At 35.5% G+C, this 15,839-nt stretch overlaps 2 protein-coding genes across 4 annotated transcripts in view; one reads left to right on the top strand and one right to left on the bottom strand.

The window, feature by feature from the left end:
* FGF2 (fibroblast growth factor 2) overlaps positions 1 to 14,015 on the top strand; it is a 72,933-nt gene extending 58,918 nt beyond the window's left edge. The window contains exons 3-4 of one of the 2 annotated variants that reach the window (XM_063637930.1): positions 8,006 to 8,091; positions 10,760 to 14,015. In XM_063637930.1, coding sequence (XP_063494000.1) covers positions 8,006 to 8,091; positions 10,760 to 10,808 — 135 coding nt within the window. In that variant the 3' untranslated portion in view covers positions 10,809 to 14,015. Of the gene's footprint in view, positions 1 to 8,005 lie in introns of both variants that reach the window. The other variant, XM_055274656.2, reaches the window with a different exon arrangement.
* Positions 8,437 to 15,839, bottom strand: part of NUDT6 (nudix hydrolase 6) — a 30,724-nt gene continuing 23,321 nt past the window's right edge. For both annotated transcript variants that reach the window (XM_063637931.1, XM_055274657.2), the window contains exons 4-5: positions 13,410 to 13,464; positions 8,437 to 9,018 (exon numbers count right to left, since the gene is read on the bottom strand). In XM_063637931.1, coding sequence (XP_063494001.1) covers positions 8,621 to 9,018; positions 13,410 to 13,455 — 444 coding nt within the window. In that variant the 5' untranslated portion in view covers positions 13,456 to 13,464 and the 3' untranslated portion in view covers positions 8,437 to 8,620. The remainder of the gene's footprint in view (positions 9,019 to 13,409; positions 13,465 to 15,839) is intronic.

Below are 15,839 nucleotides of genomic sequence, written 5' to 3'. Positions count from 1 at the left end.
TATTCTCTGAGGATATACATGTAATTTCTGTAAAAGTAAAATACATTTTACCTATAGAATAACTTTCTTAATTGAGGGGCCTTCACAATGACATGAAATTTATAATAAAGTAAAGTAGGGAAAATAGATATTTGAGAGCCCAATTATCCAGACTGACAATCTATACTGATGAAATTTGTGAGAAAAATACAGTAATTGAAGAGGAATATGTATCCTTTTTAAGAGATAAAATACTAGACAAAATACAAAGGTTATTGCATAATGAGAATTACTGTTCTTTTATAACTCAATCTTAAAACTGTTATGCAACCTATAGATATTACAGGTTTAAGATCAAATTTAGGCCTGGCACAATGGCTCATGCCTATAATCCCAGCACTTTGGGAGGCCGAGGCAGGTGGATCACTTGAGGTCAGGAGTTTGAGACCAGCCTGGCCAACATGGCGAAACCCCATCTCTACTAAAAGTACAAAAATTAGCCGGGCATGGTGATGCACATTTGTAATCACAGCAACTTGGGAGGCTGAGGCAGGAGAATCGTGTGGACCCAGGAGGTGGACATTGCAGTGAATCAAGATCACGCCACTGCACTCCAGCCTAGGTGACACAGTGAGACTCCATCTCAAAAAAATAAAAAATAAAAAGATCAAATTTAATTTTAACTTTTCACTATTTGGATGTTTCTTTTTTTTTCTGAAATACTCAACATTGATACTTACATCATGTCTGTTTTTAATTCTCAGAAGTGGTATAAGCAAAAGCACTTTTGGATTCCTATTGAGCAAGCTCCCTCAAAAGCCAAAACTGAAAAATCAATGTACTGTAAAAGAATAAACAACCCAGTAAACAGAGCATGGGGAAATGGTCATAAGGTTCAAATCTAAAATTAGGAGTGGACTAGAACTGTGAGTCCAATGCATAAGGAAGGGAGAGTGGGGGTGAGAGGAGGTGCTGGGGGGATGTGAGGAGAACTTGTTCATGTGCTTCTTTCTTTCCTTATTGTGTACTAAGGCTATTAGAGATTAGGAGAGATTCTAAAGACCATCTAATCCAATATTCTTATTTTACAGAGGAGGAATGTGATGCCCAGAGAAGTTAAAGGACTGGATTGAAAATACAAGTTAGTTAGGGATCAAGGCGATATTAAAAGCTAGGTTTCTTGGCCCTTGAGAGATCCTCACAGATGTCAAGTTTGGATAGTCAACTCTTGGAAAGGGTCATCTGGTCTATTTTCCTTAGGGAGTAAATAGTTCATAAAGTTAAACCATATTCTGTATTTTAGTTCCTAGTCTGGATTTTCCCCAGTCCTAGTTCTCTAGTTCTTATTTAGATTTTGTAATGTCATTGAATTATATTTTTATTGTAAGCTATCTGAAAAAGTTCCATTTGTTCATTAATTTAGCAAATGTTTATTGATGACTTACTATGTGCCAAGCACTGATACTGCAGTAGACAGAATAGATGAAAATCTTCAATCAACAAACATGCTGTTGATAGTCTGGTGAAATAAAGTGATATGTATATATGAATCATCTGTATTTGGGCATAGTAGAGCACAGGAATACATGAGGTGCTTTTATTTTTCACATTATAGCTAGAGTTGCTGTATCTAGTGACTTGAGAAATTCTATTTTGTGATGGTACTTGTAGCCCTAGAGTCAGTTTTTTAAAAAATATATTTTAGTTTTACAATGGTTTTAGACTTCAGAAAAGTTATAAAGATGACACAGAGAGTGTCTATATACTCCACACTGAGTTTCACTTTTATTAACATCCTACATTAGTTTGGTGCACCTGTCACAACTAATGAACCCATACTGATATGTTATTATTAGCTAAAGTCCATACTTTATTCATGTTTCCTTAGTTTTTCCTAATATTCTTTTTCTGTTCAGAATACCACATTTAGTTATCATGTCTCCTTAGTTTCCTCCAGACTGTGACAGTTTCCTAGACTTTCCTTATTTTTGATTACTTTGATAGTTTGAGGAGTACTGTTGAGGTATTTTTTAGAATCTCCTTCAACTTGCTTGATTTTTTTTTCTTTTTCTTTTCTTTTTTTTTTTTGAGACAGGGTCTTGCTCTGTCTCCCAGGCTGGAGGGCAGTGGTGTGATCATAGATCACCACGACCTTGAATTCTTGGGCTCAAGCGATCCTCCCACCTTGGCCTCCCAAGTAGCTGGGACTACAGGTGCATGCCACCATACTCTACTAATTTATTTTCATTTTTAGTAGAGATGAGGTCTTGCTATATTGCCCAAATTGGTCTCAAACTCCTGGGCTCAAGAATCCTCCTGCCTTGGCCTCCCAAAGTGCTGGGATGACAAGTGTGAGCCATTGCACCTGGCCTGACGTTTTTTTCATGGCTAGATAGGGATTTGAGTGTTTGAGAGGAAAACTATAGAAGTAAAGTACCATTTTTGTGGCATATAATGGTATATGTTATCTTCATGATTGATAACTCATGATATAATCCTTGCTCACCTGGCTGAGATAGTATTTGTGTCCACTGTAAAGTTACTCTTTCACTTCCTTTCCATACTATACTGTTTGGAAGGAAGTCACCATGCATAGTCCACACTTAAGAGATGGAGATGATGGTTATGCTCCACCTCCTTGAGGGGTAATATTTACATAAATTGTCATTCTTTTGCATGGGAAATTTGTTCATTTTCCTCCATTTATTTATTTATTCAATCATTTATATCAATATGTATTCACAGATATTTATTTTATACTTTGAGTTACAATCCAATACTACATTATTTATTTTGTTGCTAAAATAGTTCCAGCTTTGGCCATTGGGAGCTCTTTCAGTTGGCTCCTGTGCTCTCCTCTTTGACATACTCCCATCAATGCATTTATTTTAAGTACTTCATTACTTTTTGGCCTACAAGATGCTCCAGGCTCATTTTGTATATTCCCTGCTCCACCCTAGAATGGGCCATTTCTCCAAAGTGCATTGGTTTCTTTTATTAGAGAATGGTATTAGAAACCACAAACTGCAATGCTGGGTGTGCTTATTGCTACAGAAGTATCTTTGCTTCTAAGCCCTCTCAGCTGACAGAGCAAGAAATGGTGGTACATACTAGCCTGGGTATAAACATGTATTTATAAATATTTCTATATTTGGCAATCTGTATCAATATTAATATGAGGCAGAGCATGGTGGCTCACATCTATAATCCCAGCACTTTGGGAGGCTGAGGGGGGGGTGGACCACGACATCAGGAGTTCGAGACCAGCCTGACCAACATGGTGAAACCCCGTCTCTACTAAAAATACAAAAATTAGCCAGGCATGGTGGTGCACACCTGCAATCCCAGCTACTCAGGAGGCTCAGGCAGGAGAATCGCTTCAACCTGGGAGGCAGAGGTTGCAGTGAGCTGAGATCACACCACTGCACTCCAGCCTGGGTGACAGAGGGAGACTCTGTCTCAAAACAAAACAAAACAAAAACACCTAAATATGAGTTCATTCATACTGATATCTCCAACCTTAACCCATAAATAACACATGAATATTTTAGCAGTCCCCCCCACTTGCTTGTGTGTAACCTGCCACCCCCAACAGTGAGAAACATGGCTCCCACGATCTCCTGGGATCAGTTTTTCATTATGTAGAAATATCTCACATAACCTTATTTTCTTTTTGAAATTCCAAAGTAAATTAACTATCCAGACAAAAAACAAACTTTTAAAAGTGTTGACTATGCTTTTTCATGCTACATTAGAGTCTGCTCTATTCGAATACTCCCTACAAGGGGTCAAACTGCCAGCACTATCTTTAACATCATTAGCATCATTATCAATATCAATAAATGGTTATTGGGCCCCTCTTATAGAACCATAAACTAAGCTGGTTTATGTGGACAGCCTCCAGGGGAACCTTGAGGTGTTGCCCCATCACTAACACATGACAAATTTATGTCACTATCATATGTATACATCTACATTTCTTTTTTAGGTTTATACCTTTTAGACCTGAGAATACTTGTTTACTGGCATTATTGTATATAACACACTTTCTGGTATTCCAAATAAATTAGTACTTTTTAATTTCTAGTTCTGTGGTTATTAGCATTAGCAAAAAGAAGGAAAAAAGTTAAATGATGTGTCTGTTGCATAGTAGGTGCTCAGTAAATACTCACTGTCTCCATTTGGATGTCCAATATTCCTCCCAAACTCAACACGTACAAAACTGAATTATTAACCTTTTCCTATAAATCTGTCCATACTCATAGCCCTCCCCACCACAGTTGATGGCAAGTTTATCACTCCAGAACAGAAACTTCAGTGCCATTCTTAATTCCCCTGTTTTTCTCATACCATGCAACCAATCCATCAGGAAACCCTATTAAGTCTACCTTCAAAATATGTACAAAAGCAGACACCTCCTTACCATTTCTACTGCTGCCTCCGTGATCTGAATCTTCATTCTCTCTGCCTGTATTACTGAATAACCCTTTAACTGGTCTCTCTCAGTCTGCTTTTGGCCCTCTATAGTCTTGGCAGCCAGAATAATCCTAGAAAAAGATGTCAGATCATGTTATTTTTCTGCTGAAAAGACTCCAGTGGCTCTCCATTTTCTTAGAATAAGAGCCAAATATTTACAATAGCCTACAAAACTATGAGATCTGCCCCCTCTCCCATCCCATTACCTCTCTGATCTCATTTCCTGCTACTCTTCCCACATTGGCCTACTTGCTACCCCTCAAACACTCTGGATATGATCCTGTTGTAGGGCTTTTGCACTGGCTTTTCCTCTGATGGGAATGCTCTTCTCTGATATCTGGATGGTTAATGCCTTCATCTCCTTCAGGTATTTGCTCAAATGTCACTTTCTCAATGGAGCCCACTGTGACCATGCTATTTAATATTGCACCTAGCTTCTAACCCTCACCATTCCTAGTCCCTCTTACCCTGTTCAGCTTTACTTTTTTCTCAGTTTTCTTATATTCTAACATAGAATATAATTTATTCACTTACGCTTATTGCTTATTGTGTGTCTCCCCCAGCTAGAATTTGAGTGGCATAAAGGCAGGGATCTTGTTCAGTTTTGTTCATTGATGTGTCTTAGATGCCTAGAAGAAAAAAATATATAGATTGAATGAATAAGTGTATTATTTGAACTCTATGCTTCCTGTACCTCTAAATTATTCTTCAATTTTAAAAAAGCAACACATAAAGGAAAACTTAATTTGATATAAAGGTATCAAGTAGATGTAAGGGCAAAAGGTATCCAGAATCTGAAATGTTACCAAAAGCACTGAGTTTTAAATTCCTCATTTTTTAATGAGTATAATAATGTTAAAATATTGTTGTGACTTTTAAAGTATATGCATAAAAGCAGTCAATAATCATGCATTAAGGGATTTCTCAGCTCTTAGGCCTATATAAAATAAGGCCTTGGAAACAAGGTACAAGTTGTCATAAGCCCTTAGAAGCCACTTTCTTTGTAGTGGCATTCCTCTGAAGACCCCTTTTTATCCGAAGTTTGAAATGGTGAGCAAACACTGATAATAGGAAAACAGTTCTTTAAATATGTTTATAAAGATTAATAAAATTATATTGCACCAGTTTTTAATAGGCACACTGAGATCACAGTCACTGAAGATGACTTGGAAACTTAGAATAGAGACAATTGAAAATTGTATATATGTTGCTCTGTTAAACATCTACTTTTCTTGACCACTAAATTTTGGCCCTACTACTCATTTTTTTAAAAAACTGCAGTTTGTTTTCAAGGGTAAAACAGTTGTTTAGTAAATTTACATTGCTGAACATTCAGCACAGATGTAAGTTTCCTTCCCTCCACTGTTTTTTTCGAAAGTAGAAATAACTTCTGTAATAAATAAATAAGTAAATTAATTAATTAATTAATAAGCTGTGGGTTCTATCATGTATCCACTTAGTCCCTGGTACTGTTTCTTTTCTCTGAAATATTAGGAACTGGCTGAAAAGGCAAATGTTATTGGCATAGTTAGTATTCCAGTATGCCAAGCATTGTAGGGAGTGCCAGCTAGCAAGGTGGGGCATCCGGGAAGCTGATAGAACACCAACAAATGAACATATGACTAAATGCTGTTGTTTAAGTTTACCTCTGGGGAATCAGTCTATGAAGTTCCATGGTGACCTTTCATGTTGTCTTTATGATTACTATGAATTTTCCTTTCACTCTTTATTTCCCTTCTGCTTCTATTCTTGATCATAAACCTGGAATAGGGAAAAGGGAAGATTTTTTTTTTATCAGTGGCAATGAAGATGACAGAATAAAGTAACAGGTTAACTTCAGTTCACACGAGAGGGGTACTAAATTTCACTAGAGGTAGAGTAAAAGTATTGGATTTGGAATATATTGGTCTACATTACTCTAGGTTTAGGTGTTTCACTCTTATCACATTTGAATCTTTATGAACAGCAAAAGACAGTCCTGTGTTTCATATAGGTGGGTCCTGTCAATGTGTGCTTCTCTGTAAGGCTGTGATTTATTTGCATCATGAAGAATTGAGTTTCTTTATGAGTAACGTATTACATAATAAGCAAATTAGTTAAGTTTGTATTTCAGTTTTTAAAAATCCATTTAACAGTGGTCAAAATATTAAAATCAAATAAATATCCAGTAAAATTCTTATCTCTAGAAGATTACAGGATCTAATACCACACCCTTACTTTAGATGGCTGAGACACATTAGTCACTTTTAGTTCTTTCCCAGGCTTTACTTTACATTTCTGTTATTATGCCAGCTCTTTTCCTTGTTTTGCCAATTAATTTATGTTTTTGTCACAGTTTGTGCCATTGTTTGCCTTATCTTAGAACCAAGGAATCTGGGGAAAGGTTCAAGTCTTTTTAATGTGGGTTTTTCCAAACCTGAAGTTTCCTAGATATGAGTATATAGAAATAAACTGGAATGTGGTATTAATACAAAACCATATATTTATATACCTCTGTATGCATCTTATATTTGTGTTTAGATAAAATTTACATGTGTTTTCTATATAAGTTTATCATTCGATTGATATATATACACATATTTATAATATAGAAATGATTTTTCCTTTTTTTCTTTTGAAGTGAATAAATTGATTTTTCACCTTTGAGGTCAGTAAGTATCTTCAGTGCTACCCTGTGAAGTTGCTTTTTGAACATTTATCTTAAATAATGTGGTAGCTATTAAATTCCGTTACTTGGAGTATTATTTCCAGGTCTTTTTGAAAGCCAACTTTCCTTTTTTTTTCTGATAAATAGTTGAATTGAAATTAAAAGACAAAGTCCCTCCCTCCTGAAAGAGACTGCCAGAAATCAGTATGATACTTACTTATTCCTCATTGTCTAACACTGTTTGGAGATTGTTAATCATATGTAATATAATGTTCCAATATTATTTTTGGCATTACATACCAATAGCTATTTTCTGTACAATAAACTATTCATTATTATGCCTTAAAACAACATTAGCCACTTAAAACTTTTTGTTAAAATTTGGGGAATTAATTCTTCTTGTGAGTAAAGTATTAATAAACCTCCTTCTTCTGTATGAAAAGATTACAATGAGTTAGCCTTCTACTACTGCTTCTGATAAAAGTAAAAATGATCCCTGATTGGTAGCCTGCCTTGGGACTGGGAGGAGTGTGGATGGATCATAAATACTGCTGGAAGCTATAGCTTTGGGCTTCCCGTAGCATATTTCTTCTTACTGGGTATGTCCCTCCTTGTGTTTAACACCTGACCTGTCAGTTTTGGAGCTGGAGAATTGTCTCTGAACTCCTACTGAAGAGACATACTTGATGCTGTCCTGCTGACATGCTGTGTTCCTGGCCTGCATCCTTCTTCAGAACTAGTCTGTGTCACATTTTGGCCCATTGAATCTTGTTAGTTTGATTGCCCTGCTGAACCCAACACCACTGCTGCTGGTTGAGCAGAATAGGCATTATACTATCATAAATATTTAATATGAAAAGTGTAATAATAATAACAACAAGTAATTCTTCCTTTATTTTTCAGAAATGTGTTACGGATGAGTGTTTCTTTTTTGAACGATTGGAATCTAATAACTACAATACTTACCGGTCAAGGAAATACACCAGTTGGTATGTGGCACTGAAACGAACTGGGCAGTATAAACTTGGATCCAAAACAGGACCTGGGCAGAAAGCTATACTTTTTCTTCCAATGTCTGCTAAGAGCTGATTTTAATGGCCACATTTAATCTCATTTCACATGAAAGAAGAAGTATATTTTAGAAATTTGTTAATGAGAGTAAAAGAAAATAAATGTGTATAGCTCAGTTTGGATAATTGGTCAAACAACTTTTTATCCAGTAGTAAAATATGTAACCATTGTCCCAGTAAACTAACAAAAGTTGTTGAAAAATGTATATTCCCCCTTTTATATTGCATCTGCTGTTACCCAGTGAAGCTTACCTAGAGCAATGATCTTTTTCACGCATTTGCTTTATTCGAAAAGAGGCTTTTAAAATGTGCATATTTAGAAACAAAATTTCTTCATGGAAATCATATACATTAGAAAATTACAGTCAGATATTTAATCAATCCAAAATGTCCACTATTTCTTATGTCATTCATTAGTCTACAGGTTTCTAAACATATAAATGTGAACTTAATCAATTCCTTTCATAGTTTTATAATTCTCTGGCAGTTCCTTGTGATAGAGTTTATAAAACAGGCCTGTGTGAACTGCTGGAAGTTCTTCCACAGTCAGGTCAATTTTGTCAAACCCTTCTCTGTACCCATACAGCAACAGCCTAGCAACTCTGCTGGTGATGGGAGTTGTATTTTCAGTCTTCGCCAGGTCATTGAGATCCATCCACTCACATCTTAAGCATTCATGCTGGCAAAAATTTATGGTGAATGAATATGGCTTTAGACGGCAGACGATATACATATCTGACTTTCCAAAAGCTCCAGGATTTGTGTGCTGTTGCCGAATACTCAGGAGGGACCTGAATTCTGATTTTATACCAGTCTCTTCAAAAACTTCTCGAACCGCTGTGTCTCCTACATAAAAAAAAAGATGTACAAATCAATAATAATTACACTTTTAGAAACTGTATCATCAAAGATTTTCAGTTTAAGTAGCATTATGTAAAGGCTCAAAACATTACCCTAACAAAGTAAAGTTTTCAATACAAATTATTTGTCTTGTGGATATTAAGAAATCCCAAAATATTTTCTTACCACTGTAAATTCAAGCAGCTTTTGAAATGCTGAATATTTCTTTGGCTGCTACTTGGAGGCTTATTTACCTGTACATTTTTGGGGTCAGCTCTTTTTAACTTCTTGCTGCTCTGTTTCCCAAAAGGTAAAAATATAGATTGAAAAGTTAAAACATTTTGCATGGCTGCAGTTCCTTTGTTTCTTGAGATAAGATTCCAAAGAACTTAAGATTCATTTCTTCAACACCGAAATGCTGGAGGTGTTTAATCAGTTTTCAAGAAACTTGGAATATAAATAATTTTATAATTCAACAAAGGTTTTCACATTTTATAAGGTTGCTTTTTCAATTAAATGCAAATTTGTGTGGCAGGATTTTTATTACCATTAACATATTTTTGTGGCTGCTTTTTCTACACATCCAGATGGTCCCTCTAACTGGGCTTTCTCTAATTTTGTGATGCCTTGTCATTGTCTCCCAAGGTATTTAGGAGAAGCCCTTTAAAAAGCTGCCTTCCTCTACCACTTTGCTGGAAAGCTTCACAATTGTCACAGATAAGGATTTTTGTTCCAATACTCGTTTTGCCTCCATTTTTCTTGTTTGTCAAATAGTAAATGATATTTGCCCTTGCAGTAATCCTACTGGTGAAAAATATGCAAAGAAGAGGAAGTCACAGAAACATGTCTCAATTCCCATGTGCTCTGACTGTAGACTGTCTTACCATAGACTGTCTTACCAATCCCCTGGATATGCTCGTTTTTTCCCTCTAATAGCTATGGAAAGATGCATAGAAAGGGTATAATGTTTTAAAACATAAGGCATTTATCTGCCATTTTTCAATTACATGCTGACTTCCCTTACAATTGAGATTTGCCCATAGGTTAAACATGGTTAGAAATAACTGAAAGCATAAAAGAAAAATATAGGCCGGGTGCAGTGGCTCATGCCTATATTCCCTGCACTTTGGGAGGCCAAAGCAGGAGGATCGCTTGAGCCCAGGAGTTCAAGACCAACCTGGTGAAACCCCGTCTCTACAAAAAAACACAAAAATTAGCCAGGCATGGTGGCGTGCACATGTGGTCTCAGGTACTTGGGAGGCTGAGGTGGGAGGGTTGATCACTTGAGGCTGAGAGGTCGAGGTTGCAGTGAGCCATAATTGTGCCACTGCACTCCAGCCTAGGCAACAGAGTGAGACTTTGTCTCAAAAAAAGAGAGAAATTTTCCTTAATAAGAAAAGTAATTTTTACTCTGACATGCAATACATTTGTTATTAAATTTATTATTCAAGATGGTAGCACTAGTCTTAAATTGTATAAAATATCCCCTAACATGTTTAAATGTCTATTTTTATTCATTATGCTTTGAAAAATAATTATGGGGAAATACATGTTTGTTATTAAATTTATTATTAAAGATAGTAGCACTAGTCTTAACTTTGATATAACATCTCCTAACTTGTTTAAATGTCCATTTTTATTCTTTATGTTTGAAAATAAATTATGGGGATCCTATTTAGCTCTTAGTACCACTAATCAAAAGTTCAGCATGTAGCTCATGATCTATGCTGTTTCTATTTCATGGAAGCACCGGATGGGGTAGTGAGCAAATCTGCCCTGCACAGCAGTCACCATAGCAGCTGACTGAAAATCAGCACTGCCTGAGTAGTTTTGATCAGTTTAACTTGAATCACTAACTGACTGAAAAGTGAATGGGCAAATAAGTGCTTTTGTCTCCAGAGTATGTGGGAGAACCTTCCTCCTCAAGATGGATATTTCTTCCCCAAGGATTTCAAGATGAATTGAAATTTTTAATCAAGATAGTGTGCTTTATTCTGTTGTATTTTTTATTATTTTAATATACTGTAAGCTAAACTGAAATAGCATTTGCTGTTTTATAGGTTTGAAGAACATAGGAAAAACTAAGAGGTTTTGTTTTTATTTTTGCTGATGAAGAGATATGTTTAAATATGTTGTATTGTTTTGTTTAGTTACAGGACAATAATGAAATGGAGTTTATATTTGTTATTTCTATTTTGTTATATTTAATAATAGAATTAGATTGAAATAAAATATAATGGGAAATAATCTGCAGAATGTGGGTTTTCCCGGTGTTTCCCTCTGACTCTAGTGCACTGATGATCTCTGATAAGGCTCAGCTGCTTTATAGTTCTCTGGCTAATGTAGGAGATACTCTTCCTGCCAGTGGTAATATGATTTTTTAGGAAGGCAGTTTGTCAATTTTAATCTTGTGGATACCCTTATACTCTTACGGTATTATTTTATACAAAAGCCTTGAGGATTGCATTCTATTTTCTATATGACCCTCTTGATTTTTAAAAAACACTATGGATAACAATTCTTCATTTACCTAGTATTATGAAAGAATGAAGGAGTTCAAACAAATGTGTTTCCCAGTTAACTAGAGTTTACTGTTTGAGCCAATATAAATGTTTAACTGTTTGTGATGGCAGTATTCCTAAAGTACATTGCATGTTTTCCTAAATACAGAGTTTAAATAATTTCAGTAATTCTTAGATGATTCAGCTTCATCATTAAGAATAGCTTTTGTTTTATGTTGAGTTAGAAATGCCTTCATATAGACATAGTCCTTCAGACCTCTACTGTCAGTTTTCATTTCTAGCTGCTTTCAGGGTTTTATTAATTTTAAGGCAAAGCTTTAATTTATACTAAGCTTAGGAAGTATGGCTAATGCCAACTGCAGTTTTTTCTTCTTAATTCCACAAGACTGAGGCATATATGATCTCTGGATAGGTGAGTTGTTGTGACAACCACAAACACTTTTTTTTTTTAAGAAAAAAAGGTAGTGAAGTTTTAATTATCTGGACTTTAAGAAGGATTCCGGAGTATACTTAGGCCTGAAATTATACATATTTGGCTTGGAAATATGTATTTCTTCAATTACATCTACAAATAAGTACAGCTGAAATTCAGAGGACCCATAAGAGTTCACATGAAGAAAATCAATCCATTTGAAAAGGCAAGATGCAGGGGAGAGGAAGCCTTGCAAACCTGCAGACTGCTTTTTGCCCAATATAGATTGGGTAAGGATGCAAAACATAAGCTTAATTAGCTCACATGCTCTGCTCTCACGTGGCACCAGTGGATAGTGTGAGAGAATTAGGCTGTAGAACAAATGGCCTTCTCTTTCAGCATTCGCACCACTACAAAATCAACTTTTATATCAACAGAAGAGTAAGCATAAACTAAGCAAAAGGTCAATAAGTACCTGAAACCAAGATTGGCTAGAGATATATCTTAATGCAATCCATTTTCTGATGGATTGTTAGGAGTTGGCTATATAATGTATGTACGGTATTTTGATTTGTGTAAAAGTTTTAAAAATCAAGCTTTAAGTACATAGACATTTTTAAATAAAATATTTAAAGACAATTTAGAAAATTGCCTTAGTATCATTGTTGGCTAAATAGAATAGGGGACATGCATATTAAGAAAAAGGTCGTGGACAAATAATATTGGTATCAAACAAATACATTGATTTGTTATGATACACATTGAATTTGATCTAATAGTTTAAGGAATAGGTAGGAAAATTTGGTTTCTATTTTTCGATTTCCTGTAAATCAGTGACATAAATAATTCTTAGCTTATTTTGTACTTCCTTGTCTTAAATACTGAGCTCAGTAAGTTGTGTTAGGGGATTATTTCTCAGTTGAGACTTTCTTATATGACATTTTACTATGTTTTGACTTCCTGACTATTAAAAATAAATAGTAGATACAGTTTTCATAAAGTGAAGAATTATATCATCACTGCTTTATAACTGACTTTATTATATTTATTTCAAAGTTCATTTAAGGGCTACTATTCATCCTCTGTGATGGAATGGTCAGGAATTTGTTTTCTCATAGTTTAATTCCAACAACAATATTAGTCGTATCCAAAATAACCTTTAATGCTAAACTTTACTGATGTATATCCAAAGCTTCTCCTTTTCAGACAGATTAATCCAGAAGCAGTCATAAACAGAATAGGTGGTATGTTCCTAATGATATTATTTCTACTAATGGAATAAACTGTAATATTAGAAATTATGCTGCTAATTATATCAGCTCTGAGGTAATTTCTGAAATGTTCAGACTCAGTCTGAACAAATTGGAAAATTTAAATTTTTATTCTTAGCTATAAAGCAAGAAAGTAAACACATTAATTTCCTCAACATTTTCAAGCCAATTAAAAATATGGAAGATACACACCAATATCTTCTTCAGGCTCTGACAGGCCTCCAGGAAACTTCCACATATTTTTCAACTGCAGTATAAAGTCAGAAAATAAAGTTAACATAACTTTCACTAACACACACATATGTAGATTTCACAAAATCCACCTATAATTGGTCAAAGTGGTTGAGAATATATTTTTTAGTAATTGCATGCAAAATTTTTCTAGCTTCCATCCTTTCTCCCTCGTTTCTCCTTTTTTTGGGGGAGCTAGTAACTGATGAAATCTTTTCCCACCTTTTCTCTTCAGGAAATATAAGTGGTTTTGTTTGGTTAACGTGATACATTCTGTGTGAATGAAACATTGGAGGGAAACATCTACTGAATTTCTGTAATTTAAAATATTTTGCTGCTAGTTAACTATGAACAGATAGAAGAATCTTACAGATGCTGCTATAAATAAGTAGAAAATACAGTATAAATTTCATCACTAAAATATGCTATTTTAAAATCTATTTCCTATATTGTATTTCTAATCAGATGTATTACTCTTATTATTTCTATTGTATGTGTTAATGATTCTATGTAAAAATGTAATTGCTTTTCATGAGTAGTATGAATAAAATTGATTAGTTTGTGTTTTCTTGTCTCCCATTTCTTTGTGTCTTCTTGTCTATGAATTCTTTTTTCTTTTTTTTTGTTGGGGAGGGGCAGGTGGAAAGATCTGATCTTGGAATAAGGATAAATATAGAAAAATGGATTAAAAACAATTATGAGATGACATGGACAATATTCTTATGGCTGACATGATTACTTTTTTTCCTGTTAGAGTTCTGTTATATCTATCCATCACATGATAAAAGCTAAAGAATGAGAAATTATAACATACTCATAAGGGAGCTGTACCTTTGGCTAGTACCCTATACTCTTCATTCATAAAGTAAGTTATGGACCTTTTACTGGTTTGCTTTGTGACCCACTCATTTCCTGGATGAATGCTTCTTAAAAGAATGTGTCATTTCTCAACTATGCTAGGTTGGAGACCAGTGGCATGGTTCCCAGAGTTTCCATAGACTGTTGATTATGTGGGTACAGAATTCAGGCTTTCAGTGTCTGGGCTAGGCTTGACATTAATTTATAAAGGATATTATGCTTTATTAATGTAGAAATATATCTGTAAATATACCTCTATATCAATGCACTGTCTTCTAGATTCCATTTGGAAATATTCCCAGAAGGTTTATTTCTCCAGAAACTATGCAGTCTTTGTCTGACAAGATGTTGAACTTTACCACTGTAAATTCCATTTACTTTTTGAGACAGGGTCTCATTCTGCTGGCCAGCCTGGAGTGCAGTGGCACCATCAGAGCTCACTGCAGTCTTGACCTGCCTGGACTCAGGTGATCCTCCCACCTCAGCTTCCTGAGTAGTTGGGACTACAGGTGTACACTACCACACCTAATTTTTTTTTTTTTTTTTTAGAGATGAGGTTTCACCCTGTTGCCCAGGCTGGTCTTGAACTCCTGAGGGTCAGGCAATCCTCCCACCTGGGCTTCCCAAAGTGCTGGGGTTACAGGCATGAGCTACCATAACCAGCCTGTAAGTTCTGTTTCTAACAAAAGAAAAGTTATAATGGAGCAGACAAATGTTTCCTAAAAACAATAAAAGTCAACTTTAAAAATCTTTGACCATAAATGATTAGAGATTGATTGTTAATTAAATCTGGAGATGAACTTATTAGAAGGGGGAAAATGCTAGACATAAGGATTGAAAACAGCTCACACAAATTTGATTTTGACTATTTTATAAATTAAACTTTTTATATGGAAATATTAGGTATATGTTTATGCTGGTAAGTATTTTGTGACATTTTATGGTGCGACTTAGGTTTTTAAAATGCTTACTTCTCACCTAAAAAAGCTTGAGCCTGAGTAGTAGACAGGCCTAAGCTATGTGGTTTGTGAAAAATCTAGTTAATGTCCTAGATATGATCAGTAGTGAGATAAGCATGTCTTCCCACTTTTTTTCTTTATATCAAACAATTCCCATTAGCTGTGTTTAGCAATATAACAACAACATTAAAATACTAATGCTGGGCACAGTGCCTCACATCTGTAATCCCAGCGCTTTGGGAGACTGAGACAGGAAGATCACTTGAGCCTTGGAGTTCAAGGCTGCAGTGAGTTACTGTGCCACCACACTCCAGCCTGGGCAACAGAGTGAGACCCCAGATGCTATGCCAGGTCTGACCCACAGACTCTGACTGAATGATGGATGAGAAAATGCACTCAGGCACAGATCACAGATATCCAATGAAAGAGCGGGCTGGGGACTGGGCCACTCATAGAAAGAGTTGCAGTAGCCACGGCCCTGACAAGCCAGTGCTGCGGGCATTTATTCAGTACAGATTGAATGAGAAAGGCCTTGAGTCAACACAGTTGTGGGTAATTAACATGGTCATGCTCC

Source organism: Symphalangus syndactylus, chromosome 4 (genome assembly GCF_028878055.3).
Source record: "Symphalangus syndactylus isolate Jambi chromosome 4, NHGRI_mSymSyn1-v2.1_pri, whole genome shotgun sequence".
In the NCBI taxonomy this organism is placed as follows: Eukaryota; Metazoa; Chordata; class Mammalia; order Primates; family Hylobatidae; genus Symphalangus; species Symphalangus syndactylus.
The sequence above is the reverse complement of the archived record's forward strand: the minus strand, read 5'-3'. Positions and strand labels throughout refer to the sequence as shown.